At 46.3% G+C, this 23,230-nt stretch overlaps 8 protein-coding genes across 8 annotated transcripts; 5 read left to right on the top strand and 3 right to left on the bottom strand.

The window, feature by feature from the left end:
• Positions 1-26: 26 nt before the first annotated feature.
• On the bottom strand, positions 27-1,447 carry N7529_007715 (uncharacterized protein; the record flags this gene model as incomplete). Its single annotated transcript, XM_057243242.1, has 4 exons — positions 27-76; positions 124-786; positions 842-1,192; positions 1,252-1,447. 4 exons carry the CDS (start codon positions 1,445-1,447, stop codon positions 27-29), a joined length of 1,260 nt encoding a protein of 419 aa, XP_057094780.1.
• A 306-nt stretch (positions 1,448-1,753) lies between these two features.
• On the top strand, positions 1,754-2,489 carry N7529_007714 (GNAT family N-acetyltransferase; the record flags this gene model as incomplete). The annotated part of the gene is made up of 2 exons (XM_057243241.1): positions 1,754-2,144; positions 2,203-2,489. The coding sequence occupies 2 exons, from the start codon at positions 1,754-1,756 to the stop codon at positions 2,487-2,489; spliced, it is 678 nt and encodes a 225-aa protein (XP_057094779.1).
• Positions 2,490-3,571: 1,082 nt separating this feature from the next.
• Positions 3,572-5,137, top strand: N7529_007713 (arylsulfotransferase family protein; the record flags this gene model as incomplete). The annotated part of the gene is made up of 1 exon (XM_057243240.1): positions 3,572-5,137. The coding sequence occupies one exon, from the start codon at positions 3,572-3,574 to the stop codon at positions 5,135-5,137; it is 1,566 nt and encodes a 521-aa protein (XP_057094778.1).
• A 291-nt stretch (positions 5,138-5,428) lies between these two features.
• Positions 5,429-7,335, bottom strand: N7529_007712 (Major facilitator superfamily domain general substrate transporter; the record flags this gene model as incomplete). The annotated part of the gene is made up of 3 exons (XM_057243239.1): positions 5,429-6,680; positions 6,749-7,036; positions 7,100-7,335. 3 exons carry the CDS (start codon positions 7,333-7,335, stop codon positions 5,429-5,431), a joined length of 1,776 nt encoding a protein of 591 aa, XP_057094777.1.
• A 2,447-nt stretch (positions 7,336-9,782) lies between these two features.
• N7529_007711 (AA9 family lytic polysaccharide monooxygenase) lies at positions 9,783-10,979 on the bottom strand (the record flags this gene model as incomplete). The annotated part of the gene is made up of 1 exon (XM_057243238.1): positions 9,783-10,979. The coding sequence occupies one exon, from the start codon at positions 10,977-10,979 to the stop codon at positions 9,783-9,785; it is 1,197 nt and encodes a 398-aa protein (XP_057094776.1).
• Positions 10,980-15,174: 4,195 nt separating this feature from the next.
• N7529_007710 (uncharacterized protein) lies at positions 15,175-16,848 on the top strand (the record flags this gene model as incomplete). Its single annotated transcript, XM_057243237.1, has 1 exon — positions 15,175-16,848. One exon carries the CDS (start codon positions 15,175-15,177, stop codon positions 16,846-16,848), a length of 1,674 nt encoding a protein of 557 aa, XP_057094775.1.
• Positions 16,849-17,445: 597 nt separating this feature from the next.
• On the top strand, positions 17,446-19,064 carry N7529_007709 (uncharacterized protein; the record flags this gene model as incomplete). Its single annotated transcript, XM_057243236.1, has 7 exons — positions 17,446-17,500; positions 17,554-17,675; positions 17,745-17,878; positions 17,945-18,072; positions 18,124-18,781; positions 18,843-18,929; positions 18,989-19,064. 7 exons carry the CDS (start codon positions 17,446-17,448, stop codon positions 19,062-19,064), a joined length of 1,260 nt encoding a protein of 419 aa, XP_057094774.1.
• Positions 19,065-20,213: 1,149 nt separating this feature from the next.
• N7529_007708 (uncharacterized protein) lies at positions 20,214-23,163 on the top strand (the record flags this gene model as incomplete). Its single annotated transcript, XM_057243235.1, has 13 exons — positions 20,214-20,397; positions 20,446-20,502; positions 20,559-20,635; positions 20,682-20,840; positions 20,905-21,035; positions 21,085-21,367; positions 21,427-21,602; positions 21,650-22,256; positions 22,304-22,376; positions 22,424-22,605; positions 22,651-22,768; positions 22,820-22,906; positions 22,970-23,163. The coding sequence occupies 13 exons, from the start codon at positions 20,214-20,216 to the stop codon at positions 23,161-23,163; spliced, it is 2,328 nt and encodes a 775-aa protein (XP_057094773.1).
• Between the last annotated feature and the right edge of the window lie 67 nt (positions 23,164-23,230).

The raw sequence follows: 23,230 nt of genomic DNA, 5'->3' as shown, positions 1-23,230 counted from the left end.
TAGGTAATTCAAAATATACACCATCTTTACGATTTATACTCTGTATCTTCTCCCAAGCGCATCCATCTCCAACAGACTGTTGTCATTAGCCCAGCAACTCCAATGAAGAATATATGAACTTACTTCCATATCCGAGATCATCATTGAAGAACATATTGCGGATTTCGTCACCCGAGGAAAGCCCCATAGTCGGGAAATATCCGACAGCAGTCTCTCCAAGTGCCAAAGCCATCATGGGTGCTACTGCAACCAAATTGTTGAATGTAGGTTCAGTCTTGTAAAGCTCCGCCAACATCCGCTGATGAATATTGACGGCTGCAAAGTGCGCCTGGTGCATTGCCGCTCCGCCACGCTTGATACCAGACCAAGAGGCGAGGTCACCCGCTGCATAATGGTACTCTTTGTTAGGAACATCGCCCGAAAATTGGAGACCGGATGTGATACGAATGTATCCTTCTGGGTCACAGGCTTCCTTGGGCAGATAAGATGACGTGGGGGTAAACCGGGACACAGCATTGATGACATGGTCAGCATACAGCTCTTGACCATCTGAGAGCTTCAGTAAGAACTTTGCAGCAGTGGAGTCATCAGCCAGTAGTGTGTCTTGAAGTCGCGCACCCATCACAAGCTCGACATTGGACTCCGTCAACAACTCAAGTGTTTTAGCCTTGAATTCATCGGGAAGTTGTTCCGAAGACAGCAGTTGCTGTCGAGAGTGCACGAGTGTGACTTTGGTTTGAGGCTGGAGCATCTTGATTTCCGCTGCAATCTCGATACCCACAGCACCTGCAAAAGATTGATTCATCAGCGTGGGTCAAGGCGAACACTGACAAGTACATACCACCTCCCACCACCACGACACCTGCAGCAGCATTCTCGATGGCCTGTACAGACTCTGCAGTTTCAGCAAGGTATGCCTCCCGAGTCAGCGATTTCGGAGCGCTGGGCCATTCTCTCCGCAAACCCGAACACGCAATCATATAATCGTATTTCTGTTCAATAATCTTGTGTCCATCATCACCGGTGCTCTGAACAATGCGCGCAATGCGCGACTTGCAGTCTACCGAATCAACCCGTCCTCGGATGTGACTGATGTCCGGGGACTGGAGCGCAGGAATATCATCAAACTTCTTCCAAAATATACTGGCATCGACATTGGATCCTATAGCGAGGGGTAGGCCAATAATATGAACTGGAGGACGGTTAGTGGATGATTCGCTTTCTAGATTCAGTCAGCTAGGCTTCACATACAGTAGCCATCACGCTCATCCACGATCGTGATTTGCACAGGAACCTTGTGTTCGGGCGCCTTGTCATTCTCATCGAGATTGAAACGACACTTTCGACCTTGGCACAAGTCAACCAGGTTCAGTGTCGCCGCCAATCCTGCGTATGAACCTCCAATTATCAGGACCTTGAAGGGTGGCTGTTCATTAATACCAGGCATGATGATTGTATGGAGAGCTGGTGGGAGCAATGAGAGAGGAAACCAACCAAGCCAGGAAATCCGGGACACCAGCCGGAGCAAATCATCCGGAAGAACATAATCAGATCACTTCTTTGATACGCAATACTCCACATTACGGTCATGTAATTTTGGGGGCCGTTGTCGTCTTATCAGATCCGACCTCGGGAGGCTTGGCGCCAATGCAGGTAGATACACTTAGTACGCTTATTGAACAAATCTATCCTTCATCTGTTTTCTATCGATTTCACAATTGCAATTATTAACTCCCATCTTCTTGACTCCAACATGGGCTTTGTTGTTCTCCCAGCTACCCTCCCTGAAATTCGTGCCATTTACGATGTCTGGTTTGCCGCCTTCAAAGGCCAATTGATCCTCGACCTGATCTACCCCGAAACCGAATTGCATGACGAGCAATTCCGTAAAACTCATGCCGAAGGGACTCTCGAATATTGGAAAGGTTTGAGCATGGAGCACACCTTTCAATGTATTGACACCGACACTGGAAACATCGCCGGAATGGCAACATGGCAAGTCTACTGGCGCGAAAGAACAGACGAAGAGCGTCAAAAGCCATGGATTGGATGGCTGGAGGGAGACCAAAGAGCCCGCGCAGAGGGATTTTTGGAACAACTTTGGGAGAAGAAAGAAAAGTTCCTTGGGGCGAAGAAGCATGTGTGTAAGTAGTCCAGGAGGCTTATACTCGGATAACCGTTCGCTAATCTTTAAAATACCAGATTGTCACACACTGGCAGTTCACCCGAATTACCAAGGCCAAGGTGTCGGAGGGCAGCTTATGAAATGGGGAATGGACGTTGCTGAGCAATTGAATTTGCCTATCTATCTCGAATCTACAGTGGAGGGTGTTCCTTTATACAAAAGGCTGGGGTTCAAGACCTTATCTGATAGTATTGTGTTCAAGCCTGAGATTACTAGGGTTGAAAGAGAGGTCAAGGCACCATTGATGGTCAAAATGCCTAAAGCTGCAGGAAATACGACATTCGAGGAATGGGCGGCTAACTAAAATCTCATCGAGTATTTTAAAAACCTTGCTAGCTTTAAAAAAACAGAACTGTCAAAGTACTTCATTACATATACATATGTACCTAATAAGTATGTGAATGTGAATGCAATTCACATAGTACCAAGGGAGTCGCCCAGGCGCCGAGAAAGTAAAATCGTGTTGGCATCCTGAGCAATCGTCCAAACCCACTCTCTTTGAAACATTCACTTGATTGAGAGAATCCGCTGGCCAGGATCAATACCTGGAAATTAAAGATAGCGGATCATCAGTTCTCGGCAGTCTTGGTAGACACTTTTGACGTTATTAAGAGGTCCAAGCGGTCAGAAATTTCAGGCCAAGCCTTGGCGTCGTCTTCTTTAGTGAAGCTATTTGTTGAATATTATCAATTCTGTTATCAATCAGCCATGAAGGTTTAATTTTTATCAATCTGTTAGTCTAGTCCGCCAAGCCAAGGATGCCAATCTGGTCGTATCCCCAAAGGGGCCAGCCAAAGAGGAGAATATGTTTCACGGAAGTGCCGCCGCCATCCCGACCTCTGCGGTTCCTTGTGGAATACTAAACCCGCCGCTCACAAAGTACAGATCAATGGATGTCCAGGGGTATTGCTGGAGAGATCAGCGGCACCCTGTCATACAATCAACTCAGGCTCGGGTTTCAACGTCGGCTGTTTCCTCGCTCCTTGGTACTTCTCGGGTCTGATGGCCAGTTTAACAGTGCCGATCACGCCGATCAGACCCTGACCTCCAAGCGATATATAGATGTAATACAGTGTAATACGTATGAAACGACAAATACTGCGGTATCAGATGTGTAATACGAAGTGGGGCGCAGATCTTATCTGATCTAACATTTATCAGATTGTCGGCTTACGTCGCCAAGATGGATTTAATACAACCGAAGCAAATTTTCGAAACCCGCAGACGATCTCAATAAAAAACAATAAGGAAAGCATCATGACTACAAGAAAGTATCGACCGATATCGGCCTGAATCGGGAATTATCGAACTCTTTGAATATTAGAAGTGTAATCCCAGTGAGACATTACACTATCTACCCACTGGTTTCGGAAACTCAAAGCCGACATGCGCATTACATCTGCTTTTGCCGCTCTAGGTAGCTTGCAGGCTACCACCCTTGCTCTGGCTGGCACTCCCTGGCCCTGGCAAACATACAGGTCAAGCTCCAACGAGCCTCCCAGTTTAAAGATTTCAAAATCTGGCCCTACAAGCCCTGGCTACCTCTTCTTTGACCAATCATGGGATGCCCACCAATACAGCGTTTTTATTATGTCAGACAGCAACGAGCTTGTCTGGCAAAGTCCAGCTGGGGATTTGAAGGGTTTTCGTGTCCAGCAACTTGACGGAAAGCCCGTCCTGACCTACTTCAATGGCCTTGGCGTCCCCGAGCCCTTTGGTTGGGGCTATGGAATCGTTCAAGTTTTGGATCAAAGCTATAACAGCATATACAATGTTTCTGTGATCAATGATAATTACAAGGCTCTAGGAAGCATCGACAGTTCATCCTTTGTGTCTTGGATTGATATGCACGAAAACACGATGACGCCCGACGACACTATGCTGGTCACAGGATACAATGTGACTGTATGTGATCTCAGCTCTGTGGGCGGTCCTAAAAACGGTTGGATTGCGGACTCACTGTTCTATGAGATCGATGTTAAGACCAACGATATCCTCTTCCGCTGGAGTGCCAAGGACCATCTTGATCAGATTCCTCTGGAAGATGTACAGCCGTTCTATCCCGTGAAAGACTGGGGCCACAACAGCAGTTTTCCCTATGGATACTTTCACATCAACTCGGTAGAAAAGTTCAAGGATGGGACCTACTTGATTTCTTCTCGTTATTACTGCTCGCTGTTCAAGATTGCGAAGAACGGATCCGTTGACTGGACACTTCAGGTCAGATCAAACCCCCCAAAGTCTAAATCAAACACTAAATACTTGCAGGGCCAAACTGGTGGCGACTTTGATCTTAAGGGAATACAGTGGGCCTACCAACACGATGGCCGCATTCACAATGAGCATGAGAATGGATTTGTGCTAAGCATCTTCGACAATGCCAACTCAGATATCAAAAATGGTACTCATCACACCGAAGGCATATTCCTTAATGTCAATCTAGCCACCCATGAGGTGTCTTTCCTGCGTACTCTTCAAGACCCCGAAGATGAGATATATTCTCTATCTCAAGGAAGTACCCAGTTGTTAGCCAAGGGCCACGCCTTGATTGGCTATGGCTCAAACCCTAAAATCAAGGAATACAACGAAAATGGAACTTGCATCATGACTGCTCAGTTCGGAGAGGATGGCGTTGTCGCCAGTTACCGGGCGTATCGCTCTCCGTGGGTTGGCGTTCCAACCACAGCTCCCGAAGTATTCTCTTGTGTTGACAAAGCACATAACGTCACCAAAGTTTTTATGAGTTGGAATGGAGCCACTGAGCACAAGCAGTGGAAGATCTTCGGAGGCGCAAGCCGCCAGGACTTGCAACCAATTCTCATTGCTCATAAGACGGGGTTCGAGACCACTGTGAGCGTTAATGGAACTCTCAAGTATGTTCGTGTGGAGGCTCATGGCCTGGATATTGAGATGGGTGCCTCTAAGGTTGTGGATGTGAAGAATCATTGTTAGATCCAACTATTATGTAAAATTATGTATCTTGCGGAAGTACACCTCGCCTACAAAGGTTGATGATATGTGATATTCAGGGATTCTCTCTGAGGCTTTTACCAGTATCTTTTCCTTTATTTTCTAATGGACTGAATCTAATATGTGAAAAAAAAAACCATATTAAGTAACCAATTTCGATGGTTCAACCAAATCTCGATTCCTCGACTAAACAATCTTAAAGAAACAAACATTACCAGCAATCTTTGCAGGCTACATAGCACGACAGCTATGTAGCACTGACCTGACACATCTCTAGAACACGGTACCCTTGACCTGCTTCACATCCTTAATCCTGATATCTCTCCACATAGAAGCACAAGCCCACGCAACGACCAGCAGACAAACACTGGTAATAAGCATATATCGCTGCGCGTCCCCATACGCATGCGCAATAGCATTTCGTGCTGTGCTGCCCCATGCGTAAGAAAGCTGCGCGTTGATATCCGAATACACCGTCGCTACGCTCACACCTGCCGGTAAGTATTTGGCCAGTGCTCTTGGGAATTCACTGGTCCAGATAGCGGCAGACACAGTGGATCCAATTGCACTGCCAATACTACTGAACAAGTTCAGCATTGCGAGTACGACAGCAATATGTTGGTGATCTGAAGGTGCCATCATTGCAAGTTCGCCGCAGACAACAGTTGTTCCGCCGGCAAATGCGACAAAAATCTGAGTCATGCAGATATAGCCAATTTCTGCATCGGGCTGGCGGAATTTTATCATAAGCCCAACGCCCAGAATCATGAGCGGCATAGAGAAGTAAACGACAAGCCATTTAAAGCGACCAGTCCAACGGATCAAGAATCCGACAAGAAGACACCATACACAAGATCCAACTCGATAAATCGCGGACACATAGCTAGCCTCTGTAACATTAAGACCCCATACGACCTGCAGCATTGAGCTGAAGTAGCTGCCCCAGACCATTGAGTTGAAGAACTCAAAGATGAACATTAACCCTGCGAAAAAAACCGTTCGGTCCATCAATAAATTGAATGGAATAAAAGTGACGGGAGCCCAGAATCTTTCGTATACGGCAAATGCAATCAGCAAAAGACCTCCGAAAACGATCATGCAGATGATCATTGGAGAGCGCCATTGATCTTCTTGGTAGGACCACAGGCTGAAGGGCAGCAGGAACAAGGCCATTCCGCCAGCCAGAAGAATAATTCCGAACAGGTCGACCTCAATGCAGTATCGCTTTACTATGGATACTGTAATAGGTCCGCTGTTTGGGGTAAGCAAGCCGCTCTTCTTTGCTTTCCGCTGGTTCACGAAGAACAGAATACATAGAGGGGTGACCACGACTGGCACAACGATCGTGAAGATGCCAAATCCCCAGCGCCAGCCAGGACCCTCCAAGACACTTTGAGAGATCGGCCCTCCAATCCACGTGGTAATAATATATGGCGAAGTTGCGAATGACAACATGAGGGCTCGATTCTTCAATGCGGAGGTATCGGCAATAAAAACGGTCAAGCCATAGCTGACTCCTTGGGATCTGGAGTCGCAGAATGTCAGTCAAATTTTCGGAAATAAATTGAGAATTTAAAAAACAAATTATCGTACCCCACAGCAGAGAAAACCTGTGCAGCCGCATATGTTTGGACTCCGTCACAAGCGGCCATCATGATGAAACCAATGACCCATATGGCCAACATCAAAGTCATACCCTGGGGCCGGCCCCACGAGTCCAAAATCTTCGCCAAAGGGATTTTGCTCAAACCTCCAATAATATTTGACATGATACTCGTGGCAGCGGTCAAGGAGTGCAGCCTGAATGCACTGGTCACATATGGATTGAGAGAGCGGATGACAACCTCCTGGATGGATGTGACAAAATAGATAAACCAGATACTTCATTCGAAATAAATCAGTAAATTGCACAGAAGAGACGATTGACCAGACACTGGTACTCACATTACATACGCCAGAGTCAATTGAGATTTGGTCCACACAGCGGCGGCAGCCTGGACAGCCTTAACACCGGCCTGAGCCTCATGATCAAGAGACTCCTGTTCCGAGTTGGTATCAACGTCAGGTGCAAGAACTCTATCTCTCGTAGATCTTGCGGTCTCTGCCTCTTTTTTAAATGGCGTAGAGGTGTCCAACCCCTTATCAGATCCAGGAATGATCTTCTTGTCTGTCCTTGCCATGGTGAAAATTTTCATGGTCACAATAGCGGCTTGGCTCGTATGTGCCGATCAAAACTATATAACTTGGCCTCTCTGGTTTAGCCGATATCGGTAATGTCACAGAATTTGGGCAAACAAGTATTGTGACTTGGGTCCAGAAGGGGCACGCAAGTAATGATTTCCATGTCGCCAGGGAATTAATTCGGGGGCTATCCCTTGGCGCATTTAACCCACTCCAGAACGAATTCCCGGTTGGCCCTAGGTTGGCCCTAGAGAATAAAATCGCGTTCGAATTAGCCAATGGTGTCCTCGGTCTTTTGCGATGTTGCATTTTCCAAGATTAGATCCCTTCTGCTATTCCGAGACACTCTGGTCAGCCCATCTCAAGGCTCACGTTCCGTCTTGCCACAGGGCTAATATTCTGATTTGATGAGGAATATGCCGATAAAAGTACCTGAATAGAATATCTACTCAGGTATGGCAAGTTATCACCTTTCACCGTTCAGAGTTCACGTCAGGGTCTACGGTATTTTTGTCCGTCTTCTTGGTATTATAAACGTGACAGTACGTACATGTATTCAAAGCGGTTACCTCCTCAATACACCATCCGCGTCAATTAGCACTTGGCAGGGCAAGCCGGCAATGCTTAGGTATGAAGTATGTAAAAAGGTTTCCGCTTGCTCCACTTCGTGATAACTGATCTGAATCTCATGCATCGTCTAGTCTAGCACCATGTGAATTATACATGACCATGGCTCACATAGTCCGTCGATTTGATATGGAGCTGTACGAAACAACGGCAGAAAGTATTAAGATTTACCTTGGCTTGGGACTTAGATATCCAAGAGAAGGAGTTTTCAAAGTCGTGGTCAAGGTCATGGGAGCGGCATAGTTCTAAGTCCCTGCCCTATTCGCCCTTCCACCATGAGGATAACTCCAGGGACGGAAACCACCGTGGATCAGCTCCTGAGGCGTCCTAGTACACCACGACGGCCGAGATAGGCCGCGCAGCCTCGGCTATTTCTATTGCGATCTTCCATTCCGGTTCGATCTCATTGTCCGAGAATGCCTCCTGTCGTCATGGTGGTAGCGGGGTTGGGTCAATTCTTTTTGGTTTCCTGCAGTCTCCCTAGGTTCAATGTTTTCAAGACTCTTGATAGCGGAGACCGAACGAACGATCCACCATTGATCCGTCTTCTCTGGACCGGAGGTACGGCACTCCATTCAGGATGCTTTGGCGCAGGTTGTAGAGTCTTGAAATGGTGTTTTGTGTATAACCGTGTAGACTAAGATGAGTTGGTAATACATGTGCTCCCACATCAAGTGCAGTGGTAGCCACCATTTGAAAGGCAGACAAGACACGGATGAGAGCCGTTCGCGGCACGATACGCAGGTTGACGAGGCACGTGGTCGTCGTTCGTGGTGCGGATGCTGGTTTTGGTCCGTTTGGCTGGGCCGGAATTGAGTTTCTGGATTGGTTGTGGGAGTCTGGAGGATGTACAAGGGGGAATTGGGGAATGAGCAGGAAGTGTAAAGGGGGATGGAGGGTGTGTTCCTTTTTTTTTTCTTTGTGTTGGCTATGGCGTCTAGCGGTTGCAATTGCGGTGGAGGATTATTGGATTCCCAGATGGGCATTTAGCAATTGAGAAATAAATTATGGAACCTTGAAAGCTTTGGCAATTATTTGGAATGAGACAAATTCCGAGGTGATCCCACATGGTTCTAATTACTGAATTATGCTCTCTTTACTCTCTAACTTCACTGAACCACCATGTCCACAATAACCTTCCCGCTTCCCTTTCAGAAATGCTGATGTGAATTCACTATATGAGTGGAATAGTGATATGGAATAGTGATGCAGCAAAATGGTACGATATTCTGAGATCTCTGAGGAAAGAAGCTAGCTATCTATAGCTATGGAGGCAAGACAAACAACGGATAAGCAAGCATGCAAATACCAAACAAGCAATCGCTGCTATGTCTATCAATTCTCTGTAGGCTACTCGACCTGGTCAAAACTTTGGCCAATATGAAGGAACTATCTGGTCTACTGAAATGAAATGTATAGGTGAGAATCAAATAAGTGAACTTTTCTAATACCGTTAAACTGGGAGAATGGGATACTCTCTAAATCCATGCATGGGACACAATTTGCTATGCTAACGGCATAGAAACCTGTCGTTCAGGGGTAATAGACACGTACATCGATTCCTATCGGTTTATCCATGAGGGACAATAAACAGGCCAGGATTATCGGTTTAGCGATGCACTTCGGAAATTGATATTTCAAGAGAATGGAAATAAGCATAATTCTCGGCATGATCTTTTCAGACTAACACATTCCGTTGTAGACATACACCAAACAACGCGATGTAGAAAACCACCACGATATACATCTTCACTCAGAACAACTCATCTCGTTCACTCTGGCCCTTGCCCCACGAAGATTCGTCATAAGTCCTTCTAATTTAGGTCGCGAAGATGGTTATAGTCTCCGAAATACCAGGGGTGCAACCGGTACCATTGGCCATGTCCTGTGATTCATCCCACTGGCCATTAACACAGCGCTGGAATGCTGCACCATCATTGCAGTACCAATAATCCTCTTGAGCACATGACCCCGTGAGAACACCAGAGGTAGTGGCAGGGATACTAGAGGCTACTGTGGCACTGGTAACAGCCTGAGGAAGAGCAGTGGGAGTGGCACTGAGCAGAGTGCTTCCTGAAGTGGTTGATTTACCGTCACTAGGCTCAGCCTGCGCGGTCTGTTCAGAAGAAGATGTGGCCGTAGTAGTTTGAGGACGGGTTGAAGTAATCAAGGTCGTTGGGTATGTAGTTGAGGTAGTTTTGATAGCCGCTGGCGTAGTAGAGATGGCGGAGACAGTAGTAGAGATGGCGGAGACAGTAGTACTGGACGAGCCAGTGACAGTGTAGAGAGCCGGACCGGGAATCACATAAGTGCTGAGGGCATTCCAGATGTCAACGTAGATTCCAGCGTCAGTGTCTTTGTACAAGGCGGTTCCAAGAGTACCACTTGGTGTGGCGGTACCACTCCCAGTTACTTCAAGGTTGATGCACTGAGGGTAGTTTTGTGCTCCGTCCAAGTCCTCAGCACCGTGGAGTGCAATGATCTCATGGCGAAGAACATAGTAACCGGCTTCGATGTCGCTAGGAACAGTGATAGTGCGACTGTAGCTATTTGCGATCAGTTCATCTGTAGCCCATGTTCCCGGGACCGTGCTGTCATCGATCAGACCGCCGGCATCAATTTTGAAAAACTCTAGAGTCGTCTTGTCGACATCAGAGCAGGCACCATTGCAGTTGGCCATGTATGTAATTACAGGGCCATGGTGATCATCCGGCCAAGTGTTCCACGTCAGCTTGACGGAACCACCAGCCGGTACAGGAGCAGAAAGCGCTCCCGGAGAAGAGCCACGGTGGCAGATGATGCTTGAATCACTGTAGGCTGTGGGTGCCACATAGCCATCATCAGTCACGTTCGTAGACCAAGCAATCAACTCAGGGGGATCAGACTCATAGTAGTAGGTATCGACTAGATAACCACCATAGGTAGTACCGTCAACCTCAATACTAGAGACATATCCATGACCTGCTACCAGAGCAGATGACGCGAGAAGCAAGCTTAGGGGCTTGAAAAACAACATGATGTCAGAGGAAGCCGACTCACGCCCGGTGGTTCGGATTCGTAGTAAAGAAAAAAAAAAGGAATGTACAAGGGACTTCGATCAACGAGCCCGACGAAGATGAAAAGGGAACAGGAACAAAAAGAAAAAGATGAAAATGAGAGATGAACTGGGAAATTTCTGAATCCACGAGGAAAGATCTCCTATTTATCCATGCATGATGGGCCATAGAGTACGACTTGTGTCCATCACTTTCTCGGCAATTCAAGATTCCCGGCAAATCGATAGATGTTAGTCTTGCGTTAGCGCACAATTTACAGCCCACATATCTCAAAACACCCAATTACGTAGTCCAAATCAAATCTTGGGGTCTCTCATGAACTACTGGAACGATGATTGATCACTCGTCAAGCCATGCAATCGTGATAGTATGTTTCACAAACAGTCGTGGCTCCTTCATTATTCTGGAGCCCACTTAGAACTGTATGAAGTAATAATTCCCAAGTCGCTGGTGGTGTGCTTTTTATCTGCACATGCGCTGCAACGCGACCTTATTACATGCCATCAATCGATAAACCTTTGACGACTATCACTCTGGCTACTAGAGCTATCGATCAAAATGATGGGATCACCCATGACTGTGGAATGTCAATGCGTCTGCCAAAAAAAAGCTGATTTCACCTGCCGGGCCAGAATCGCTTATGCACATATTTTCGCTGCCCCGTTCTGCTAGGTAACCCAGCAAATAAACGCAATGTCGATTTGAATGGATGGTGAGGATGAAACCGCTGGTGGGGATGAAACCGATGGTGGTTTGAGATGAAGTAGTAGACGGGGCTCGCCAGGTGCCAACTGCCGAGTGCGTGAAACACGCTAAAATTTAAGCGATATCCGTATACAATATCACTTGGAATTTATTTGGGCAGTTGATATAACCACCCCCTTAGTATTTAATCTGGCGGGTTTTGGCTCATCCATTTAACTCCAGGAAAATGAAGAGAAAGAAAAGCAAGTCACACCTATATCTCACTACTAAACTTCCCTCTTTTGAGCCCTCTTCCTGATCGTTCAATGAACGATCTATTCTTGACTACTTCAACAATATAGGTTTATGAATTGCTTCTTAATGCAATATTTATCTGAGCTTATACGTGATACACAGAAGAGATGAAGCAGAACAGACAGCTAGCGATAGTATGTCGAAATGCAAAACAGGCTCGCAATAGATTTATTGTTTTCCCCAAAGTCATTCATGTCGTTATTCAAGCATTGAGCGTCATCAAAATTCCACGTGTAGAAGAGTCAGGAAGAGCGAGATTCGCAAAGGTCTTCAAACCTGCACAAAATCGCCAAGCCAGACGAGGAATGGGACGAAGCAGTTAGGAGTGATGGTTTTGATCCCGTACTTGTTTACCCAGACCCACATCCGGCATTTGAGTTACAATCAAGCATTTTTTCGCACCTGAGACTCTCAAACAGAACCTTAGAGTGTGCGTTCACTTGTACCTTATAATCGAGAAAACCAGGACAAGAGAATCTCCCGCGAAAATAATCCAGAAGATGCGAATAAATTCACTTGTAAGTCTTTTGACATAATTTGATCTAGACCTAGAAGATGAAATAAGGCTGAATTGTAGTTTGGCAGAATGAAGCCCCAGATGATGATGGCAGTCAACCCGGGATCGATAGTCTCTACCACCGAAAGAGAATTCTTACTAGTGTGTAGACCTTTATTAAGCATCCACATCATTCCTGATGCTCATGGTATCAACAGCTGGAAAATAGCACAAAGGCCACAACATTCTGTCCATGCGGTAATTAGAATATACAGTCTTCAGTTGGCAGGACATGTTTTATTGGCTAGCTCTCACTTGCATTCGCAAAAGACAAGAACAGAAGAAGAAAGCAAATAGCTGATAGGGAGGCTTCACACATCTCTGGTCCAGAGATAGCACTGCCTATAAGCGGCAAAGTCGGGGCAGATGCATATCAAGAAGGTTCATATTTTGATCTTCGGGGCGTCGGGACTCATAGTGGCGATTACGCTCCGGGTGGTGTTGCGCTCGCTGTTCTATTGTTGCGGCTCCAGTTGATCGCTTAAGCTTTGCAATCTTTGTTGAAGGCGTATCGATGAGTGTTGTAATTTCGCGTTATAGCGGCCCCGAACACGACGGGATCGGCGAGAGGTTCTTGCTGTAGAGCGTTGCAGGCCCGATAGCGGAACGCCTGTGAGTGAACAGATGTCCCGGCCCCAGTAAGCAATTTGCGCACGCAGAATTACCATTTTCGGTATCCACAGCGACACAAAATGGGAAAACCCCATGTCCGTGTTGGCAAGAAATGCAATGCACTTTCGCACGGCAGCCAACCACAAAAATGTAAACGATCTCCACGTGGTTTGCACAGCGAGCTATCTCCATTTCAAAGGAAAAGTTGTTGAAAGGGATGTTGAGTCGGAGCATTGGCTCACGGCGCGGGGGTTAGGTGGAAGATTAATCGGAGTCATTCAGAATTGATGTTTTGATTTTGCCGAACGCAATCGAATTGAAGATTCCGGGTATGCGCGGACCATTGAGCCGGGGCATGTTCTTGGTCGCCAGTCTAGGGGCGCCGGAGGTTTTCAGCACGGTGCAGCGCATCGATTCTGATGGTAAGGGCTCGGCTATCAATATTATTGTGAATGTCACGATGATAATCGAGGACAACAGGCTGACTCTGAATTCACGATTGGATTCACGATTGTTGTTCGTTGATATAGGTTGCAATCAGCGGATTTGGCCGATGATTTACGGTGAAGAGATGGGGGCAGAGGGAAAAGAGGAGAAGATGGAAGCCGAAACCACGGTTGAAGCATTCATATGCGAATCTTATGCCTAAATAAACATTGTATGTACCCGTAACCCTACAAGGGTCTATCACGCCTTTTTCCCATCATTTTCTCTCTGATCCCGCCCTAAACAAATGCATACGCCTCCATCCCGCCACTGATCAACTTTGATTTCCAAAAATACTCCAATATGCACAACGCTAACGCTCTCTTCCTTGCAAGCCTCAGGAGCACTAAGACCGCCATGTGTACTAAAGAATTTCTTTCGCCCTCGCAAAAACCAAAGTTACCGACAAGCTCGAAATTTCACCTCCACATTGCCTGGAACGACGTGATAAGCTGCGCTTTTCTGCATCCCACACTGCTAAACCTCTTCACCAAGACAAAGAAGATCTAGCCAACGAACCAGGTTTTAGCTCAATCTATCATGGAGTTTGCAGTGTGGGTAGCAAGTGGGTGTACACTCGACTCCGATGATCCCAGAGTGTTGGCCCGGTTGAGCTTGCTAAGCTAAGAGCCCTCAACAAATTAAGAAAGGACGATGTACTGTCTTAATCCTCTCTGCTAACAAGATAGCAGTGGTATAACGACACTCTTTCTGGTTACTTCGTCATTGGAATGTGAGAGTCTGAGCTTCGAACCAGCTCTCCCATGAGTATTTCTGAACATAGGACTGCACGGATTAGCTCCGGGCATTTGTGGAGTTTATCAGTGGTCAGGATTCAGTTCATTATTTTTGTTATCGCCGCATTGAAAGCGCTTAACCGTGCTCAGTTGACATCCAGGCTCAAATGCGATTACTCCCCTCCCCTTCTCCGCGATCAGAAGTCATTTTCTGATATACTGACAGTCCACTGGGGAGCTCAAACTGACTTTCAATTTGACAACAGCTACTTCATCATTCTATAATACTGATCAGCATTGTGGGCCAACCCCGGGTTGTTATATCTGAAGTCCACCATGGGGTAATGGAAAGTGCGGGATGGACCTACCGGGCCGGTTTAACTCGGGAACTTACGTTATAACCGAGCGTGCAATTGGGTCTGATTGGTGATTTTGCTTTTTCGGAGCCACCCGAAGTGCGAAGGAACTTCCAAATCACCGATTACACGTAATTGAACATCGATAGCTTAGCAATTCACTGGAGAGACCCGCAAAATGGTCATCTCGCATTTGCTCCTTCGGCCATCGTTGTGGAACCCGAAAGTGTACCCGGCCCGGCCAAAACGCGGGGTCCCCTGATCTTCCCCATGGAGAACCTGTTTCAGGAAGTTCAACGCGATCAAGACTTCATATAGTTCCTATATCTTGAACTTTTGGTCTGCGAGTTGTTTCAATTGCCAATTTCAACACTTTTTGGCGCATCAACTCTTTCCGAAACCCCCCGAAATGACCGCCGACGAGGTCACCAGTATACGCAACGCCTCTGGGACAGACAAAAAGGACATTAGGGAATCCAATCCGGACGAAATTTCAGCGGAGGATCGTGATTTTGATGCCGAAGAAAAACACAGCAATGGAGAGTCTCACCAATTACCAGAATTGCAGCGGAGGCTCAAGAGCCGACATTTGCAGATGATCGCGATGGGTAAGCATCTCGAGTTGATCTTGATTGCATTTCTTCTGACATATCTCTACATAGGTGGTGCCATAGGAACAGGTCTTTTCATTGGTACGGGAACTGCAATCTCTACTGCAGGTCCAGTGGGCGCCTTGATCGCCTATACCTTCGTTGGATCAATTGTTTATTCGGTCATGACAGCCCTGGGTGAAGTCGCTACCTATCTACCTATTCCAGGAGCGTTTGCGACATATGCCAATCGCATAGTTGACCCCAGTCTTGGATTTGCGATGGGCTGGATTTATTGGTTTTCATGGGCTTCGACTTTCGCCCTCGAGTTGACCGCGACAGGCCTTATAATTCAGTTCTGGGATGACCGGATTCCAATGGCTATTTTCATTGCTATTTTCTGGGTCGTCATCATTATTCTCAATATGTTTCCCGTTAGTTTCTACGGTGAAATAGAGTTTTGGCTCTCGAGCATCAAGATCATCACCGTCGTTGGGTTCATGATATTCGCCATCTGCATGAACGCCGGTGTGGGCAAAGAAGGCTATCTCGGATTTAGATACTGGGTTCATCCCGGTCCCTTTATTCCTTACTTGATCGAAAATCCAAAACAGGATGCTTTGGCTAAGTTCGTCGGATTCTGGGCCATTCTCATCAAAGCCGGATTCTCGTACCAAGGCACTGAGCTTGTTGGTATTGCCGCGGGTGAAACCGCTAATCCACGCAAGAATGTTCCTTCCGCAATTCGGAAAACTTTCTTCCGAATTGTGTTTTTCTTTATTTTCACTGTCTTCTTTGTCGGCATTGTGGTGCCATCTAATGACGAGCGTCTGACCTCCGACAGCAATGGTGCGGACGCGAATGCATCTCCGTTCGTTATCGCCGCGAGACGAGCGGGTGTGAATGCTTTGCCAAGTATCATCAATGCGGTTCTCCTTACCGTGGTGCTCTCTGCTGCCAATTCGAACGTTTACAGCGGCAGCCGAATTCTAGTCGGCTTGGCTAACGAGGGCTTTGCTCCTCGATTCTTCGCCAAAACAACCAAGCACGGTGTGCCATATGGCAGCGTCGGTTTCACTGCCCTCTTTGGTCTACTGGGATTCTTGAATTTGTCAAATGCCGGAGCCACTGTCTTCAACTGGTTGATGCAGATCGCTGGCTTAGCTGGCTTCATTACCTGGGCATCTCTGAATGTTATTCACCTGGCATTTATGAGAGCTTTGAAAGCACGTGGAATATCGCGGGACACCCTTCCATATAAGGCTACATGGCAGCCATTTTTCTCTTGGTATGGGTTATTCTTCAATGTCCTCATCATCTTCACCCAAGGCTTCACTGCCTTCATTCCCACATTCAGTGTCACCGACTTCTTCATCAACTATCTCAGTCTTATATTGTTCGTTGTATTATACGTCGGTCACAAAATCGCTTTCCGCACAGAATTCGTGAAGCCAATTGAGGCCAATATCGACACTGGTCTATGTGAAGACTGAAAGATTGAGATTTCTCACGGCCGATATACGGCCGATATACCATGAAATGCACTGTACATAAATTTCAAATAGTCAATCTATATATTAAATATCGATCTTCTCTATCATTTTTACCATAGACATTTTCATAGGCATTCTAAGATTTCAATGGTCCTGGTCCGGTTCGGGTCGAGGGCGGATACATAACCGAGCCGTCCATGGGCCCTAGGGAAGCCTTCTGCTTAGAAATCAGGAGAACACTCTAGGGCTCCAGGGTACCAAGGCTCCGACGTTTCCCCAGACTTACGTAGTCTATCGCTGAGCGCTTGAACTCGCAGTCAGGTCTACAACGGAGAAAATATTACCGATATTTGTGAACAGGCTGATCATAGTAATGATTTCTGAATTAAAAAGCATACTAATAGGCTATTTGGCTTCTGTGTAATATTACGCCATGATGGCGTGTGCGAATCGCGTGCTCTTACAGAAATATCACACTAAACCGGACATTTCCCCGCATGCGCAGGTACAGCATATAAGGTCTAGTAGATTAATCTATCGAATATATCAATCTATCTCTTCAATCCAAGTCCAAAAACTCAGAAACTCAGAAGCACAATGGGTAGCATATCGCTAGTGAACCCCTTTCAGGATGTCCCAGCGGGCCGAACAGGTAAATGAGACAATTGATACATTCATGTACCGGAGTTGAAAAAGTATCTATAGAGGGCCTCCAAGCTCTCGTTGAGCAGTTCAGAGCCGACACCGATCCCAACAGAACCGACCTCCTTGTGGGCGTGTATAAAACCGAAGAAGGGAAGGCATACGTGTTGCCAAGTGTGAAAGAGGTATCAAGTCTCAAATTACTTCGTTCTGTACTCTGGTACTTCGCTAAATACTTGACATTGGCATAACAGGCAAAGGAGAGAATATTCAACGATCCTGATTGGCATCATGAGTATCGCCCTTCAGCTTTGGGCTCCCAGATTTACAGGGACTTAACTGCCAAATTGCTTTTCGGACCAGATCATCGTCTTTTACAAGAGAAAAGGTAATAGAGCTACTAGTTCCAAAATACTCTTTTCAAGATTGATCTAGAGCTAAGCCATCCTCACAGAATAGTTTCAACGCAGACACTCGGCGCAAGTGGTGGATGTCATGTCGGCGCAGTTGTGTTGAAACATCATTATGGGCCGTGGAAGCAGTCCGGAAATGCAGAGATTTTCCTTCCTAGCGAGACCTGGCGTAAGTATTTTTTGGGTTAGACACGCAAACGCAATGCTAACCAGGTCGCAGTAAACCATCCTTTTGTGTTCGAATCGGCGGGAATCAAACCCAGCTTTTTGCCGTATTTCAGCAGCAAAACAAACGCATTTGACTTTGCAAGGTTTGCAGAGGCCATCAATTCATTGCCAGCTCAGTCTGTTGTTCTTCTCCAATCAGGAGCCCAGAACCCAACTGGATGTGACCCATCGCGGGATCAGTGGCGAGAATTGGCCTCTATTTTCTCCCAGCGGGGCCATTTGGCATTTTTCGATGCTGCATATCCTGGATTTGCCTCGGGCGACATCGACACAGATCTTGAAGGTGTGCGACTGTTTGCCGAGCAAGAAATCCCACTTATCTTTGTCTCGACATACGGGAAATCATTTGGGCTTTACAGCGAACGCGTTGGAATTCTCTCGATTCTCGCTCCAAGCGAAGAAGTGGGAAAGAGATTGGAGTCGCATTTGAAATTACTAGCCCGATCAGAGAACGGCGCACCGCCCGACTTCGGATCCAAGATCATTGAAACCGTTCTATCGGATGAGGTTTTGGAGCGCCAATGGCGACAAGAAGTCCGCGAAATGGCAGATCAACTTAAGCATCGTCGACATGCGCTGAGGGAAGGATTGGAGAAATTGGAAACACCAGGTAACTGGCAGCATATCACTGACCAGAACGGAATGTTTTCGTGAGTTTTACCATGATCTTACTTGCGGGGACTTACCATATTAACATTGTTTACTCCGTAGATATGTTGGACTCTCCGTGGAACAAGTCACACTTCTCCGGGACAAGTACCATGTTTATCTTCAGGACTCTGGAAGAATCTCTATCGCGTATGTTTTGATGAGCATATTTTGGTGATAAGTATTATGCTGACTTATTTTCTCTTTAGTGGGCTAAACAAATTCAATGTCGATTACACTGCCCGTAGTATTAGTGCTGTTGTCAAAGCGACAACACCTAACTGAACTTGAAGAAGGTTGTCTTTTTTTGCAGTATATTTTTGGAACTTTTAGTTTCCAAAGCTCGTCAGCTAAAATTGAAATAAAAAAGATTGCGAGAATTGAGCGAATCACCTTTGATCGCGCAATCGACGCACTAGCCGCTTCATGTACGTCTGACCACTGGAGCACTGCGGATCACTCTGGATTCGGAACTGGCAGCCGAATGTTATACTAAATGAAGAGATCATTCATATTCAACAACGACAGTGAAGTAAGAAGGGCAATCTTTTAAGCAACTAGACAAATTTCCTACATCTATCTCATAACTCCCCTTTTTGCATCCCTCTTTTCATTGAAATGTTAGGATTTTCCTCTATAGAAATAATATGGTCTCTTTCTTGTAGAGAGACGTAAAATTATCTAATGATTACACCTTCTCTCGGGGACAGACTCCACAGCTAATGCATTAGTTTCGTTGGGTTAATGTTGAGGGGTAAGGCGAAGAGAATCCTTTGTAGAGATAAGCTCATCAAGCCGCGTCGGCACGCCATCAAAACAATTTAAGCACTTGCCCGCGGGCCACACCGAAGTCGGCCGAAGATTTGCCTTTAAGTAACTAAACTGTAAAAAAGAACGCATTCTTATGAGGCATTGTATCATTTTTATTCGTGTTGACCCCATTTTCCAGATGACATTGCTTCTGCCACTCTTGCTACGGAAAATGACAATATTGTTCCTGTGTATGTGACTTCAGAATACATTCTCAAAGTACAACAAGAGAGTACTTCCACCTATGTAGATGCGTTGGGTGCTCGCCCGGCGTCAGATAATGTAGATAGAGATCTGAAGAAAGTACGCAACACACTTTTTATCTAGTGCTCCTAGTGTGCGTAAGCGGGTATTCATAGCTCAACCGGTCATACTGCCTAAGTTAGTATAAAACCCTATGGACTCAAAGCCGGTGTAGAGCTTTAGCGTATTTCCATGGCGGAGGCAACTTGTTGTCATTCTGAGTGGATCTATCGCGACTTTTGCATCTTGGCTCGGCTTAAGCCATCCGAGAGAAAAAAAAGCCAACTGGGAACTGCTATTAAGAACTGAACTCCGGGATTTTTTATATCTCTCAGACTATCAATCCTCTTTTCCGTACTCCGGCTTGAAAGTATTTCAGCTATGGCAAGTTCCAAGGATCCAGCCAAGGATCCCAACATATCGGAGGCGCCGGCGCGAGATGTTGAATCCGAGCGCAGTAATCAAGATCCGGGAGAATTCCTGTATAAGTCTGATAGAGCAGAGCTCACAGAGCTCACGCCGGTTGAAGCTTTCAAATGGAATGTGGAGGGTGACCAGTCACCTTGTGAGTCGATCTATACATACCTCATCTGCCGTTCTTAACATTTCCTAGTCCCTGAGGTTGCGGCTTGTGTGTCTAACAAAGATGATCCCACTATCGCCTGCAATAGTAAGTCATTTTGCTGTTCATTCAACAAAGTTCACCGCGTTAACAATTCATTGCAGCCGTTCGGGCCTGGATTTTGATGACGATTTTCGTCATCTTGTTCTCAGGAGTTAACCAATTCTTCGGGCTACGCTATGTTTGTTTCAACTTTGCTTTTACTGATATCTACTAACATTTCTCAGCCTTCCCTCGTGATTGGTTACGTTGTTGCCCAAATCCTCGTGTTCCCTATTGGTCGAGCTTGGGAAAAGCTCCCGAGATGGACGGTTCCTCTTGGAAAACTTTCATTCGATATTAATCCAGGGAAATTCACCATCAAGGAGCACGCCTTCATTGTGATTGTGAGTAAATAATCACTTCTTTGGAAGTTTTGAGTTGACAAACAAAGTCTAACAATATAAACAGTGCGTCAATATTAGCGCAACCACTGCTTATGCACAAGGTGCCTTGGTGGCAATCATCAGTCCTGTATATTGGAATCGCGACCTCGGAGCCGGCTTCTCTTTCTTGTATCTTTTGACAACACAGATGATTGGGTACGGGGGATCCTGCTTTTTCTATACTATTCAAAACTGACTTTTACAGATTCGGTCTGACAGGCCTTGCCCGCCGGTGGATTGTGTACCCTGCTGCCTTGGTCTGGCCTACTTCGCTATCTTCCACCGTTCTTTTCCAGGCACTACATGAACCCGAAAGCCGCAAGCCAGCCAATGGCTGGACTATCACCCGGTATCGCTTTTTTGCCTACGTTACTGGTTTTGCTTTTGTTCTATACTGGTTCCCAGACTATATCTGGACAAGTTTGAGCACTTTCGCTTTTGTGACGTGGATTGCGCCTCAAAATCAGAAGGTCAACACGATCTTTGGAGTGAGTCCACAGACGTATCATGAACAAATTTTGCATCGATCTAACCTCGTTTTGCTTAGATGAATTCTGGATTAGGCTTGATACCTATCAGTATCGACTGGACACAGATCAACTACGCCGGGTACCCTCTAATGACCCCTTTCTACATCACATGCAACGCCTTTGCTGTGGTCGTATTCTTCTACCTGTTCCTATCACCGATTCTTTACTACTCCAATGTGTGGTATAGCGCTTAGTAAGTTTCCAGCCTGGTGAAATGAGTCAAACATACTGACTATTTAGTCTTCCCCTCCTTTCTTCAGGCACTTTCGACAACACGGGAAGCTCCTACAACGTATCTCGTGTGCTCGATGCAGCTTTAGATTTCAGCGAGAGCAAATACAAGGAGTACTCTCCCATGTACATCTCGATGTCCTATTCTCTGACCTACGGACTATCATTCGCTGCAGTCACCGCCATCGTGATGCATACCTATCTTTACAATGGTAAGGAAATTTGGGCCAGGCTGAAGAATGCGCAACATGGAGGCGAGGATATTCACCGTCGTCTCATGCGCGAGTACAAAGAAGTTCCGGAATGGTGGTATGGAATCCTCACTATCGTGGTGTTAGGACTTGGTATCCTGACGACCAGATACTGGGACACAGAGCTGCCGGTCTGGGGCTTTATCGTGGTTTGCTTCGGGTTGGCAGTGCTTTTGATTGTCCCTGAGGGCATTCTGCAAGGAACAACAAACCAGCGCGTGTTTCTCAATATTATTACGGAGATGATCGCCGGATACGCTTGGCCGGGAAAGCCTATTGCTAATCTAATGGTGAAGTGTTACGGCTATAATGCAGTCAAGCACGGTATGGATTTCGCGCAGGATTTGAAGCTCGGGCAATACATGGTATGTGACTTTTTCACCCAATCAGTTGAATTTCACTGATTATTTAGAAAATCCCGCCACGCGTTTTGTTCTTTGGTCAGATCTATGCTAGTATCTTAGCAACAGCTACTCAGACTGGAGGTACGATTGCTTGCAAAATTTATCTCGATTTGAGCTAACGTATATAGTCTTGCGATGGATGATGGGACATATCAATGATCTCTGTGAATCAACCAACAAACAGCGATTCACATGCAACGGTGCCAAGGTGATGTACAACGCTTCCTTGATTTGGGGCACTATTGGTCCGCAGCGGATGTTCCAGTCTGGACAGGTTTACAATGGCCTTGTCTACTTCTTCCTCATCGGGGTGAGTCTTGAAACATGATTTGGTTGGGATTTACTGACTCTTCAGCCTGTTGTTACTGTAATTGTCTACCTTCTTTACCGCCGCTATCCCAACAGCTGGATCCGCTATATCAACGTGCCGATCTTCTTCAATGCGGCGGGTAACATCCCTCCTGCTAACACCAGTATGTGCCCCGACCCTTCTCTGACGAAATGGCTTGAATCTAACCTGACAGCCCAATACTCCCTCTGGTTTATCGTTGGCTTCGTTTTCAACTATTTAATCCGCAAGCGTGCATTTGATTGGTGGAAACGCTACAACTGTGAGAATCTACTTTACCAAAGTCCCCCTCACGAACATAATTTACTGACATGCGAAATCGTAGACTTGCTTCAGGCAGCTATGGATACCGGCACTGCCATCGCTACAATCATCATTTTCTTCGCGTTGGGATACCATGCTGTCACTTTTAACTGGTGGGGAAACACAGTGGGGTCCAATACGGCAGATGCCAATTCCGTCCCTTGGTTGACTGTTCCCAAGGGAAGCTTTTTCGGCAAAGGACCTGGGGAGTTTTGATCGAAGTTCGCATACGATTGAATCCACTTTGGGCTATGAGGAATACTAGCCGCCAGAATATTATGGT

Source organism: Penicillium soppii (assembly GCF_028829465.1).
Source record: "Penicillium soppii strain IBT 18220 chromosome Unknown utg000006l, whole genome shotgun sequence".
NCBI lineage: Eukaryota > Fungi > Ascomycota > Eurotiomycetes > Eurotiales > Aspergillaceae > Penicillium > Penicillium soppii.
Note: the sequence above shows the minus strand (reverse complement) of the source record. Positions and strands in the feature narration are given on the sequence as shown.